This window comes from Oncorhynchus mykiss, chromosome 17 (assembly GCF_013265735.2).
Source record: "Oncorhynchus mykiss isolate Arlee chromosome 17, USDA_OmykA_1.1, whole genome shotgun sequence".
In the NCBI taxonomy this organism is placed as follows: domain Eukaryota; kingdom Metazoa; phylum Chordata; class Actinopteri; order Salmoniformes; family Salmonidae; genus Oncorhynchus; species Oncorhynchus mykiss.
This window is the reverse complement of record NC_048581.1, coordinates 69,347,252-69,359,497: the sequence shown is the minus strand read 5'-3', so window position 1 is coordinate 69,359,497 and position 12,246 is coordinate 69,347,252. Positions and strand designations below refer to the sequence as shown.

Below are 12,246 nucleotides of genomic sequence, written 5' to 3'. Positions count from 1 at the left end.
GCCTGGCCGGCCATCCAGCCTGGCCAGCCAACCAACCGCAGAGGGAGGTGCCACATTACCCGATAGTACCTAGCAAAGGTGCAAGAGGAAGTCCAGCGGGCCGTAGCACAGATATCAGCGATGGGCACTCCTCTCAGTAGAGCCCAGGATGCAGCCACACCTCATGTTGAATTGCCACCACAGATCCCAGCACTGGCCTGCCAGCCTGGCGGTATGCTGTCGTATTCGTGTCCACGATCCAGTGAGAGAGCCTCTGCTTGATAGCCCATCCCCCCAGGACTCTCAAACCATAGCAGCCAGAAATCCGGTCTGTTGTTCTCACTGACCGTGTCACCTCCAAATAGGTGGCCAGTGCCCGCACAGGACACAGCATGCTGGAGGGAGGCCCAGATGCCCCCGCCACTGCCGGGGGGTTGTAAGCAGACAGGATAAAAGGGATGTTCACATGCCTGTCTGACAAAACCTTCTGGAGGAATGAAGGGTTGGGGCGGAGAGATATACTTCTCCCACCGGTGTCCATCCGGTAGCACTCAGAACTTAGCACCCACCCTCTTCATGGAAGTAATCACTACTATGAAAACCACCTTCATAGAGAGGTGTTTCGGGGAGGCAGACTCCCAACGGTTCGAATCCCAGCTCGCCATTGAGCGGGTCCTAGCTGGACGCAGGCGACGAACCACCTTCATAAACCTGGAGACACACAGTGGGGGCCATCCCTTGGTCTCCAGGTATTTCTATTATATTTGAGTGACATACTACTGCACTGTTGGTGCTAGAAACATAAGCATTTCTCTGCACCTGAAAATCTGTGTATGCAACCAATAAACATTTGATTCGAATGAATGCTAGACATATGAATATGATATATTTGCAGGGGACATCCAAGGGCTTTTTGACACAAGCCTAAAGTCAGGGCATGCAGCTGCGTTGTCAGATGACAGTGATTCTGCATCCACAAAGGACATAGTTCGAGGAGCTGGGAACCAAGTACACAACACAAGCTGAAGACTACAATGACACACAAAGGAAATAAAACCTCCATATAATAAATGAATGAACAGAATGGGTCTTATTTTACATAATGGTATGAAAGCATTTTTTCCCCCTTCATATTTGTACTTGGTACCATATCAAATAATGTCAACATTTTAATTATCTTAAGTATGCATTCCTTTAGAACAACTATATTGGCTTTAAAAAAGAAGGCCATCGAGAAGCTGGGCATGAGTGCCAACACGTGTTCCTTTAATCCTGGGGTGATTGTGGCCAACCTGACGGAGTGGAAGCATCACAACATCACCAGCCAACTGGAACACTGGATGGAGCTCAATGCACAGTAAGTCACCAGCAGAGCCAGACAGCCTCAGGGGCAGAATTCCCTCAGCACTCCAGAGATTATTATGAAATAAAATATCTACACTGTATATCAATTAAATCAATCCAAATAGACATTCATTGTAGACAATTGAAAAGCATTCCCTTTGAGTTTTCATTTGCTTTAATTGTATAAAAAGAATTGTCAGGGAAGACTTGTACAGTAAGACTCTGGCAGAGTATCACCACACCTCCCCTGCTCATTGTCTTCTAGAAACACCACTCTAGCATCGACCCCATGTGGCACATCAGGTAAGAACTGTACTACTATGGTCTGTCTGTCCATGTTTCCCTAACGATGAGCTGCAGACAGCCCTGGCACACTTAGTGGTGTAATGTTGTATGGAAAGGTAAAAATAAAGGTTATAGTTAGAGTATCATCATTGCCCTGTACAGTTTATTCTCCTCTAAACTAGCAAGCTGTTGGTCTTTGTTTGCGTAGAAATATTCAGTATTGCTCTATTTTCTGGGGCTACTGGTGCTGGAAACTGCTACTCTCCCAGGTTTGTGAAAGCTGCCAAACTCCTCATTGGAACGAACATTACAAACCATGGTTCAGGACCTCTTCATTCACAGAAGTCTGGGACAAGTGGTATATTCAGGATCCCACGGGTAAATTCCACCCAGTTCAGAAACATACAGGGGACAAGTAGACTAAAGCAGTGATGTGACCAGACAACAGCTCATCTGCCCGTCCTCCAGTGACTTCTCAGGAACCCTAACATACACCTAACGTGATACAAGACAATTCCAAACAGAGTGATGTCTGTTTACTGTACGGTGGTGTTGTTTATCTCAGGCAGAGACGGGGCATGTTCCATATGATGCATATCAACAAAAGGTTAAATTACTACACACCTTTATAGGCTTAGCGTTCCCACACGGCCATATCCATGTTACAGCGCTTGTTTACGGAAACAGACTGAAGACAGATTCGACTACTTACTGTCACAGGAATTTCATAATTCCTATATGTGTTCATTAATTAAATACACTCTGTCTGTTTTTAAGAATTTGTAAGATTCTTATTTGCATAAAATAGACAGAGACCAGTCTTATCAAAATTAGATAATAGTATTTATTCTCGGAGCTCGCTGCCATGAAACCACGAACAATAGTTTATATACAAAATATGACGTCATAGGTTATAAAATGTCCTTCCTCCTATCGACCAGGACAAAGCAGGTTAAAAAGTTTATTCCAACCCCCTAGCTCGCTCACTCCAGACACACACTTATCAAGATTAACTTCTGGAATCTTCACCTTCATCCATCACTATTTAGAAGACAGTTCCAGATAATGGAAAACCCAGGAAAACACTTGCTGCCTTATCTAAACATCCCAGAGCTAAGTTGAGTCGGTTCAACCATAGGTTAACGATCCTTTCTGCATACTTAAAACCCACAATCCATTTCCTCCCCAACCTAGCTGGAATGGTATTTATTATGTTTAATTACCCCCTGTTTCATGCTACACGATCCCTTCCTTATGAATTAACATTATTAATCAGATATAATAAAACAGAGTAGAGTTTAATTAGTTATAGTTATATTTAAAATGTAGATATTGTTTAGTCATTATTCCTAAAATTCCTAACATTTACCTGTGCTAACTAACTATCTGTGTCGGATGCCACAAAGGTGTTAACACTGTCACAGAAAGATACTGTCGCCAGCAACTGTGTTAAAACCGGTTAAACAGTGTGTGTATATTCTGCATTTATGAAATTAGTTTGATGTGATCTGAAAGTAGAGGGCATAATGTTTCTAGAACTGTACCGCAATATATTTACGTTTAGATGGAGTATTTGATTGTTCTGGCTGCCAAGCCAATCTGCCCTCTAAACAGAACATGTAAGGTCCTTGGACTGTAAGGATTACTAAACTCCTTTAGTCCATTGGACTACATCTCACTAGTCTAGTAACCTTCTGTCTTATACAGTATTTTCACATCAATGCAGATGCAGCTACTTAAGACTGTTGAGATGCACCCATGGTTCGTTGCTTAGCTTCACATGAGACAAGATAATGTATATCTATAACATGAAGTAGTGCCATACTGAATACATTGTGTGCCTATGTGTGCAGATGACACCATTCTGTATACTTCTGGCCCTTCTTTGGACACTGTGTTAACTAACCTCCAGATGAACTTCAATGCCATTCAACTCTCCTTCCGTGGCCTCCAACTGCTCTTAAATGCAAGTAAAACTAAATGCATGCTCTTCAACCAATCGCTGCCCGCACCTGCCCGCCCGCCTAGCATCTCTACTCTGGACGGTTCTGACTTAGAATATGTGGACAACTACAAATACATAGGTGTCTGGTTAGACTGTAAACTCTCCTTTCAGACTCATATTAAGCATCTCCAATCCAAAATGAAATCTAGAATTGGCTTCCTATTTCGCAACAAAGCATCCTTCACTCATGCTGCCAAACATACTCTCGTAAAACTGACTATCCTACCAATCCTTGAATTAGGTTATGTCATTTACAAAACACTCCACTCAGCAAATTGGATGCAGTCTATCACAGTGCCATCTGTTTCGTCACCAAAGCCCCATATACTACCCACCACTGTGACCTACCTGTATGTTCTCGTTGGCTGGCCCTTGCTTCATGTTCGTTGCCAAACCCACTGGCCCCAGGTCATCTTTAAGTCTTTGCTAGGTAAAACCCAGCCTTATCTCAGCTCACTGGTCACCATAGCAGCATCCACCCGTAGCACGCACTCCAGCAGGTATATTTCACTGGTCATCCCCAAAGCCAACTTCTCCTTTCGCCGCCTTCCAGTTCTGTTGCCAATGACTGGAACAAATTGCAAAAATCACTGAAGCTGGAGTCATATCTACCTCACTAAATTTACGCATCAGCAATCAGAGCAGCGTACAGAACATTGCACCTGTACATAGCCCATCCAACTACCTATCTCTACTTGCACATTCATCTTCTGCACATCATGTTTATTTGCTAAACTGTAATTATTTAGCCACTACGGCCTATTTGTTGTCTTACCTCGATAATCTTACTTCATTTGTACACACTGTATATAGACTTTTCTATTGTGTTGACTATACGTTTGCTTATTCCATGTGTAACTGTGTTTGTGTCACACTGCTTTGCTTTATCGTGGCCAGGTCGCAGTTGTAAATGAGAACTTGTTCTCAACCTGCCTACCCGTTTAAATAAAAAATAAAAGTAATTTGTATATCAGGATCACTACCACACAACACTTTACACAAGCCTACTATCCTTTTATCTTGATTGCATTTTGCAGTGACATGCCTTTGTGCTAAGTACGGATGTCATACACCCATACCACTAGTGTCAATACATGTGCAACAGCTGAAATGGTTATGAATATGATAATTGCAAGTCACTTATTTACACAATATTAAACATGGTGTTAAGTTACACCATTTCTTTACTTTGTACAAAAGGATTAACCTAACCAATGTACATTTTCAAATGGTCATCCTTTTGTAAAAGAAGCTTAATAAAACATTCAACCACCTTGAGTCTTGGTCCCGATAAGTCAACCTAACAACACCATGCAAACTAAAATTGATCATATGTGGGGTTGAGCAATTGTATTCATCACCATTTTAACTCTAATGAGAAAGCACAACTTGAGCCAAAATATGGATCAATTTATTTGTGTTCAGGCTATATACAATAATTCACAATGAACATTGACAGATCTTAAACAATTTACCACTGGACCTTTACTTACAAGGCAAAACATTGTTACCAACTCATTTTGCAGGTTACATCCACACACACAGGACTTCAAACAGTAACTTCAGATGGTGCCAGTACAGCTAGTAAGGTTAAGATATGAGAGAGTTGAGAAACAAAGGATGCGTTTACACATTATTTTGACCGATCACACCAAATTTTTCTCAGAGCTGATCTGATTGGGTTAAAGACCAAATAGTGAAAAAACAAATCAGAATTGGGCTGCCTGTCAAACGTAGCCAGAAGGTCATAGATGTTCATTTAAAATCGGTGTTGAAGTCATAGGCATCATCTGTCTGGACTGAGGAGAGAATGTTGACTGGGACAGGAACCTGGAACCTCACTTTGGCTGGTTCTTCTGTAAAGAGGAGAAATCATTAGTTAAGTGATATTGACAGACTTGATTGGGAATGTAACAGGAATTAAGCTATTCCCCGAGGGAAAAATTAAACATCCATTTCATTCTAGATTACAAGCAAGGTTCTCAGTCTGGCTCAGCAGTGGGATCAGCGTTGGATTAGAAGTCTTCACTTAAAGTCAGACTTGCTTTATTGTCCTCATTTCCACAGACCGATCCTATATTAATAAGGAACATAACATGAATGAAACTGGTCTCTAATATTGATTTACTTGTGACTGGTGTCTTTATCTGTGGTTCATCCATTTCATCTGCATCAGACACCGCTTCAACCCCATCATCCTGAAATTAAAAGATATTCCATTACAAAGGCCTTTATTTCTTTGCAGTAATAGCTCAGATTAGCCCTGAAAGGATTAGTTTAGACATTTTATACATTGCCTTGTCTGGAATTTACAATAAATCGGCTCAGCAGTGGGATCAGTTGGATTAGATGTCTTCATTAACTCAAGACTTGCGTTATTTGTCTTAATTTCCATGCTAGAACAGACTGATCCTACTTTAATTTGATTTATCAGGTGAGAAATAAGTGTAAAGATTTTCTACCTCTTGGTTCGCACAGCTACCCTCCATCTCCTCTTCCTCAGTGGGCCCTTGAGCAGGTTTGTCCTCAACCACATCACTGTCACTCAGCACTCCTGCAGTGGGACCTTTAGACAGGAGGATGATGCTGCTGGCCTGGTTTGGGAACTTCACACCTAGGAGAGTAGGTCAGTCATCACATACACTTACTGTACAAAACATTAGGAACACCTTCCTAATATTGAGTTGCACCCATTTCCACCCAGAACAGCCTCAATTTGTCAGGGCATGGACTCTACAAGTTGTTGAAAGCTATCCAAAGGGATGCTAGCCCATGTTGACTCCCAATGCTTCCCACCACTGTGTCAAGTCGGCTGGTGGACCATTCTTGATACACACAGGAAACTTGACAAACCCAGCAGCTTTGCATTTGACACTCAAACCAGGGCACCTGGCACCTATCATACCCCGTTCAAAAGCATTTAAATATTTTGTCTTGCCCATTCACCCTCTGAATGGCAAACCATGTCTCAACGTGTAAACATCATTATTTAGCTTGTCGCCTTCCCTTCATCTACACCGATTGAAGTGGATTTAACAAGTGACATCAATAACAGATCATAGCTTTCACCTGATCAGTCTGTCATTGAAAGAGCAGGCGTTTGTAATGTTTTGTAGTACACCTGGTGGCCCTTTTTGTTGTGGCCCTGGACAAGCCCACCTGATTCTACATAGCAACTAACCATCAAGCCTGTGACAAATAGAATAAGGTGTTTTTGTCAGGGGCTACAACAAACGGTATGCTGGTGGGGGTACTCGAGGATGGGAGTTGGGAAACACTGGTGTACATCAACAAACTCATTACTGGGCAGAAGCTAACCTGGCAGTTGAGTGTTGGGCCACTAACCGAAAGGTCGCTGGTTCAAATCCCTGAGCCGACTAGATCAAGATCAATAAGAGCGTCTGCTAAATGACAAATGTAAAACGAGAAAATTCTTCTATTAGAGAAAATACTAAATTAACACACTTCTTAGAGTCTCCTCGTTGCTCTTCCTCAGCTTGTCCAAGTCCCAGCCCTTCTGCATCTCTGTTACAATGTCTTCAGAGAGGTATGGGGGAAGGCTTGGCTTTTCAGGGGCTTTGCAGTGATAACTCAGCTTTGCCCTGAAAAGATAAACATTTTAAGTATTTACACAAAAATACCTTTCATTCTAGTTTCCAGGCAAAGTGCTCAGTCTGGCTCAGCAGAGGGATCAGAGTTGGATTAGAAGTCTTCACTTTAACTCAAGAATTGCGTTAATTATCCTCATTTCCATGCTAGCCTCACCCTACTTTAAATTTGATTGGTGACAAATCATGACGATGACAACACTCACCCTGTCCAATCACTGAGGAAGGTAGAGGCAGCCAGCTCTGTGTTAGGGAATCCACCCTTCTGCAGAAATCCACGTTTCTTGGCAAAAAAGGATAAAAACTCCAACGAGTTTCTGAAGTCCGGAACATTGTACTGAAGCATTACCTGAAACAAAGTCCAGGATTAACTATTAGTAGGCTCAGCAGACACAGGGCTTGATCTCAAACTTGGCAGTAAACATTTCCGCACACCAGTGATCTCAGTTTCACCTGTTGCTTGTTGCACTGTTTGAGCAGGGTCCTGACGGCCTCTAGAACAGTCTCCTGCTTGTCCTCCACCTGGAGACTCCTCAGCGCCATGGCAGCTTTTGGGTTAGACTGGGCCGCCACTATCCCTGGGCTGTCAACCATCTTGACATTTTTAGAGATGTGGACATCTTGGAAGCACCTGCATGAGTCAGACATGAGGTATGTTAGATGTTAAGCTACAAGTGGCATTTGAGCAAATTCAGGTGAACAGACATGACCAAGGGTTTTGGGACTGTTCAGCCCCAATTGGTAAGACCTCGATGAGGTGTATGAAGCTCAGTGTTGGATTGAATATAGACTTCATTGTTTTGTCAGATCTTCAACGTCATCATGCTTCATACAATTCCTCACCATCTGCAAATAGAATGGACTCTATCACTCACCTGGTGATCCCTCTCTGGACTCCTGCATTACAGGCCCTCATCCCTTTTAGGCTGTTGATCAGACTGCTCTTCCCCACGTTGGGGAACCCTGAGGGGACAGCGGAGGGCATAAGTGCTTCAAGTAATAGACAACGTGCATTTATACTGTTCAGGATAAACCCTTAAAGATTAATAATCTTGTTGTCATATAACAGATAAGACAGGCTAATGTGTGCATACAGTACGATAATATAATTGGATAAAATAAACTGAACGAACAAGACAGATCAGACAAAATATGACATAGGGTACACAACAGGACACTGCGATCGCTATGGATGAGATCAGCGTTGTAGTAGTCGTCACAGACATCAGTAGTTCACACAAATCATCATAATTTTGTAAGCACAACACTTTAATACCACCACTCGAGAGCCATAGTAATTACAAGAGGAGATGCAGTTTATGTCTAAATAATGGCGAGGGGAGTAGCTTCCTTACCGACTAAGCCCACTTTTACTGAGCCCCCTCTCCCTGTCCCATTTGCAAAGTCTCCCAGGAGCTGGAGAAGACAGCCGCCGCCATAACACGCCACTCCTTTGGTCTGGTCTACTACTCCATTAAGAGTTGCAAACCTAGCCTTCTTCTCTTGCTGGTTAACAAAAAAACATGTACAAGCATTTATGATCAATATTCAAATAGTCTACACAGTAATGACCAATTTTCTACATTCTGTGATCGAACCTGGTCATCAATATGGATTCCCCAAGTAGTCAGTGAAATTAATTCCATTACAATCTTAGGCGCTGCATGTACATAGTCCATACCACCGTTTTATCCTGTAGTTGTGTGGACGCCTTGAACGCCACAGCTGGGAACTCAAGCTGAAGACACTGCAGCCACTTCTCCACATTCTCTTTAGGAACAAGATCTGCAGGATTTGGAAAATTAATTGTATGGTTATGTTGAATTACCTTTTGAATAAAGATAACACTATATCTCAATATAATTGACATTAATTAAAGACTTATCCATAAGATTATTACCTATTTTGTTCAACAGGAATAGTAGCTTCTTGTTTCCACCCCTCTTCAGTACAGCTTCCTCTAGCTGTGGACACCTGCAGCCAAGGGGATCTCTGGCGTCTAGGACTTCAATTATAACGTCAGAGGCATCGATCACCTGAAGAAAATATAGACTGAATATCAATCCATAGGGACAAGCAGGTAGGGCATGTCTTTATTACAGCTTCGGTCCTTGCCTGGGCACCTAATACCAATTGAGACATGTAGCTAAGATGATTAAATCTACCTTATTTAATTCTGAACAAAAGTGCTTCTTTGAATTCCTTGGGTCACTTTGTTTCACCATCTGTTTGACAAGGTCCTCCTGTGACGGTAACTCCTGTGGAGTTAAAATGTGGAGTTAAAATATTGTCAAGCTACATGAGTGCATGATGTTTTGATGCCCTTCACATTTTCCTATACCTTTCTGGCTTTCTTCACTTTGGTGTCTCTATCACTACTGGCAGCGTTTTCCTTCTTCCTCTTCTGAGCCCGTTGTTGTTGCTTGGCCAACTTTTTTTTCTCTTTTTCTTCTTCAAGCTGGGTTGGAAAGAGATGAGTGCATGTTAATTATTTTGCCACCTAAAATGAGAGGGGACCACAAAACAGTTCATGGACTCACCTTTAACCTCCTCTGTTCTGCTTCCCTCAGAATATCCTCTTTGAAGGGTGCTTTGTTGGGAACTCCAATATCCTTTTTCATTTTTTTGCCTACTCCTTTCTTTTTTGCATCTTTTTTTAGTTTTCTGTTGTGTTCCCGGACCTAAAATGAAATGACATAAATCATGACAAGACTTTATTTGCGCAGAGTATATCTATAATTAACAGTACATAGCTTATTAGAATAATATACTGAGCTAGCTAGCATACCTGATTCAACTATTCATCATGCCCCTGAATAGGTTAATTATGTGAGCTAGTTCAGGACTACAACACAATTGTGAAACGTATGGAGGTCCCTGCAGGAGAAGTTTTAAAACCACCGAGCTAGCAAACTTAGCTACTTCATGACAGCAACTGCTACCGTTAGGAGTAGCCTAAATATAATTAGGTATTGACAAATAATACAATTCACCAATACCTTTTTCTGTATTTTGTAACGTTTGGAGCAAGACACACGTTTACTTGCTTTCTTTAACCCTGGAAAAACATGAAACACGCATGAAAGTCTCGGGCTGGCTTGCTAGCAAGCTAATGCTAGCCAGCATGGGTCATTAGTTAAGTGTTAGCAGTCTAACTGGCAATGTACACATATATTCAACTGAAGATAATATTATTTGTGATTAATAAAGATAAACGACTGTACAATCCAAATGTAAAGACTTCAGCTACACATACCTGGGCGCTTCATTGCAGGACTGTGGTTCTGGCACTGTGACTAAAATTCTGCTGCACGTGGAACCACCAGCTAGCCTTTACGTTTCCGCTTCCGGTTTGGTCATCTTTGCTCATCTGCAGCTGTGCCCAGCAGATGGCGCCAAAGCAGTATTTGACTCACTTTGACTTAATTTAGGTAGGTGCCACTACCACATCTATTTCATTGGATTTAAGTTCCTACAGTGCAGTACAATTCCTAACCATTGCAATAAACGCAAGAAGTCGTACTTTACTAAAACGCGCTCTCTCTCTTCAGGCCTACTCACTTGTGAGCACTTGTGGGCACTTCAGATCCCCAGCTGCATGGGTGCCCCCAGAGTTGACTTACTGTGCTTTCTCTACCCCAACTTCCCAATCCCTGTGACTATACCCTCCTGCACACTTCTCGCATCTTGGGATCTCTTTCCTACACACTGCTGCAACATGTCCGAATCCTTCGCAACTAAAGCACCGCAACAGGTTCGGAACAAAGGCCTTCACAGAATAGCTGATGTAACCCAACCTGAAACTGTATCAAAGTTCAACAATACAGACAAGGTACACTATTTCCACCGTGTCCGTGTCACAAACACCAGAAATATTATTTCTCATCTGATCCACCTCTACACTCAATGTCACCCCATTTATTACTCCAGAGACTGTCCGTAAAGTAAAGAATCCCACACAAGCTTTGGGACCTTTAGTCTTCCGAAATAGAGGTCCAGAAAAGTCGGGTCCGCAGCTACTCCATATTGAAATTTCATGCAGTCTGACAGTGCTGTAAAATAGCTATACAAATCCGATTGGTCAGATTTTTGCAACTAATTTACCAATTACATCATGCTTTGTGTTGCATTAGCATTGTGATTGGTCCCAAACCCATAGGAGGCCATTTTTAAATGTAATAATCCCTAATTACTTTCGCTTTCTGTAAAAAAGAGAAAGTAGTCTGGTTTTCAACCAAGAAGCATTTTTATCAAGTTCCACGCTCCCCCGATCCTGAAAGTTCCTGAAATTCCTTTTCACTTTAGTCCACAGATCTTGGCCTATCGGTGCTGGTGAGCAATCTGTATTATGTAGCCGATATTTTATGGAATTATGTAGAATTAGCATGCAGTATTCCCTGAAAATGATCAATTATTTTCTTGTATCAAGGGAAGCAATATACAGTCGTGGCCAAAAGTTTTGAGAATGACACAAATATTAATTTTCACAGTCTGCTGCCTCAGTTTGTATGATGGCAATATGCATATACTCCAGAATGTTATGAAGAGTGATCAGATGAATTGAAATTAATTGCAAAGTCCCTCTTTGCCATGCAAATGAACTGAATCCCCCAAAAACATTTCCACTGCATTTCAGCTCTGCCACAAAAGGACCAGCTGACATCATGTCAGTGATTCTCTTGTTAACACAGGTGTGAGTGTTGACGAGGACAAGTCTGGAGATCATTCCGTCATGCTGATTGAGTTCGAATAACAGACTGGAAGCTTCAAAAGGAGGGTGGTGCTTGGAATCATTATTCTTCCTCTGTCATCCATGGTTACCTGCAAGAAAACATGTGCCGTCATCATTGCTTTGCACAAAAAGGGCTTCAAAGGCAAGGATATTGCTGCCAGTAAGATTGCACCTAAATCAACCATTTATCGGATCATCAAGAACTTCAACGAGAGCAGTTCAATTGTTGTGAAGAAGGCTTCAGGGCGCCCAAGAAAGTCCAGCAAGAGCCAGAACCGTCTCCTAAAGTTGAT

General features: G+C 42.1%; 1 protein-coding gene, 2 non-coding genes and 1 pseudogene across 3 annotated transcripts; 1 reads left to right on the top strand and 3 right to left on the bottom strand.

Moving 5' to 3' along the window:
• Positions 1-573: 573 nt before the first annotated feature.
• On the top strand, positions 574-2,027 carry LOC110493243 (annotated as a pseudogene).
• A 2,975-nt stretch (positions 2,028-5,002) lies between these two features.
• On the bottom strand, positions 5,003-10,613 carry LOC110494479 (guanine nucleotide-binding protein-like 3). The gene is made up of 15 exons (XM_021569584.2): positions 10,478-10,613; positions 10,221-10,279; positions 9,762-9,902; positions 9,563-9,679; positions 9,387-9,479; positions 9,122-9,257; positions 8,903-9,006; positions 8,577-8,727; positions 8,097-8,184; positions 7,675-7,852; positions 7,428-7,570; positions 7,079-7,215; positions 6,076-6,227; positions 5,742-5,811; positions 5,003-5,469 (listed from the first exon to the last, which is right to left on the bottom strand). The coding sequence occupies exons 1-15, from the start codon at positions 10,488-10,490 to the stop codon at positions 5,369-5,371; spliced, it is 1,683 nt and encodes a 560-aa protein (XP_021425259.2). The 5' UTR covers positions 10,491-10,613; the 3' UTR covers positions 5,003-5,368.
• LOC118940682 lies at positions 5,603-5,678 on the bottom strand. Its single transcript, XR_005037268.1, has one exon. It is a non-coding gene; the product is annotated as a small nucleolar RNA SNORD19 (small nucleolar RNA).
• Positions 7,980-8,055, bottom strand: LOC118940683. Its single transcript, XR_005037269.1, has one exon. It is a non-coding gene; the product is annotated as a small nucleolar RNA SNORD69 (small nucleolar RNA).
• Positions 10,614-12,246: the final 1,633 nt, after the last annotated feature.

Coding starts and splice junctions, on each gene's coding strand:
- LOC110494479 (XM_021569584.2), bottom strand. Junction 9,480..9,562: donor AAGTGAAGAAAGCCAGAAAG/GTATAGGAAAAT, acceptor TTAACTCCACAG/GAGTTACCGTCACAGGAGGA. Junction 9,258..9,386: donor TTTGTTCAGAATTAAATAAG/GTAGATTTAATC, acceptor TATTTTCTTCAG/GTGATCGATGCCTCTGACGT.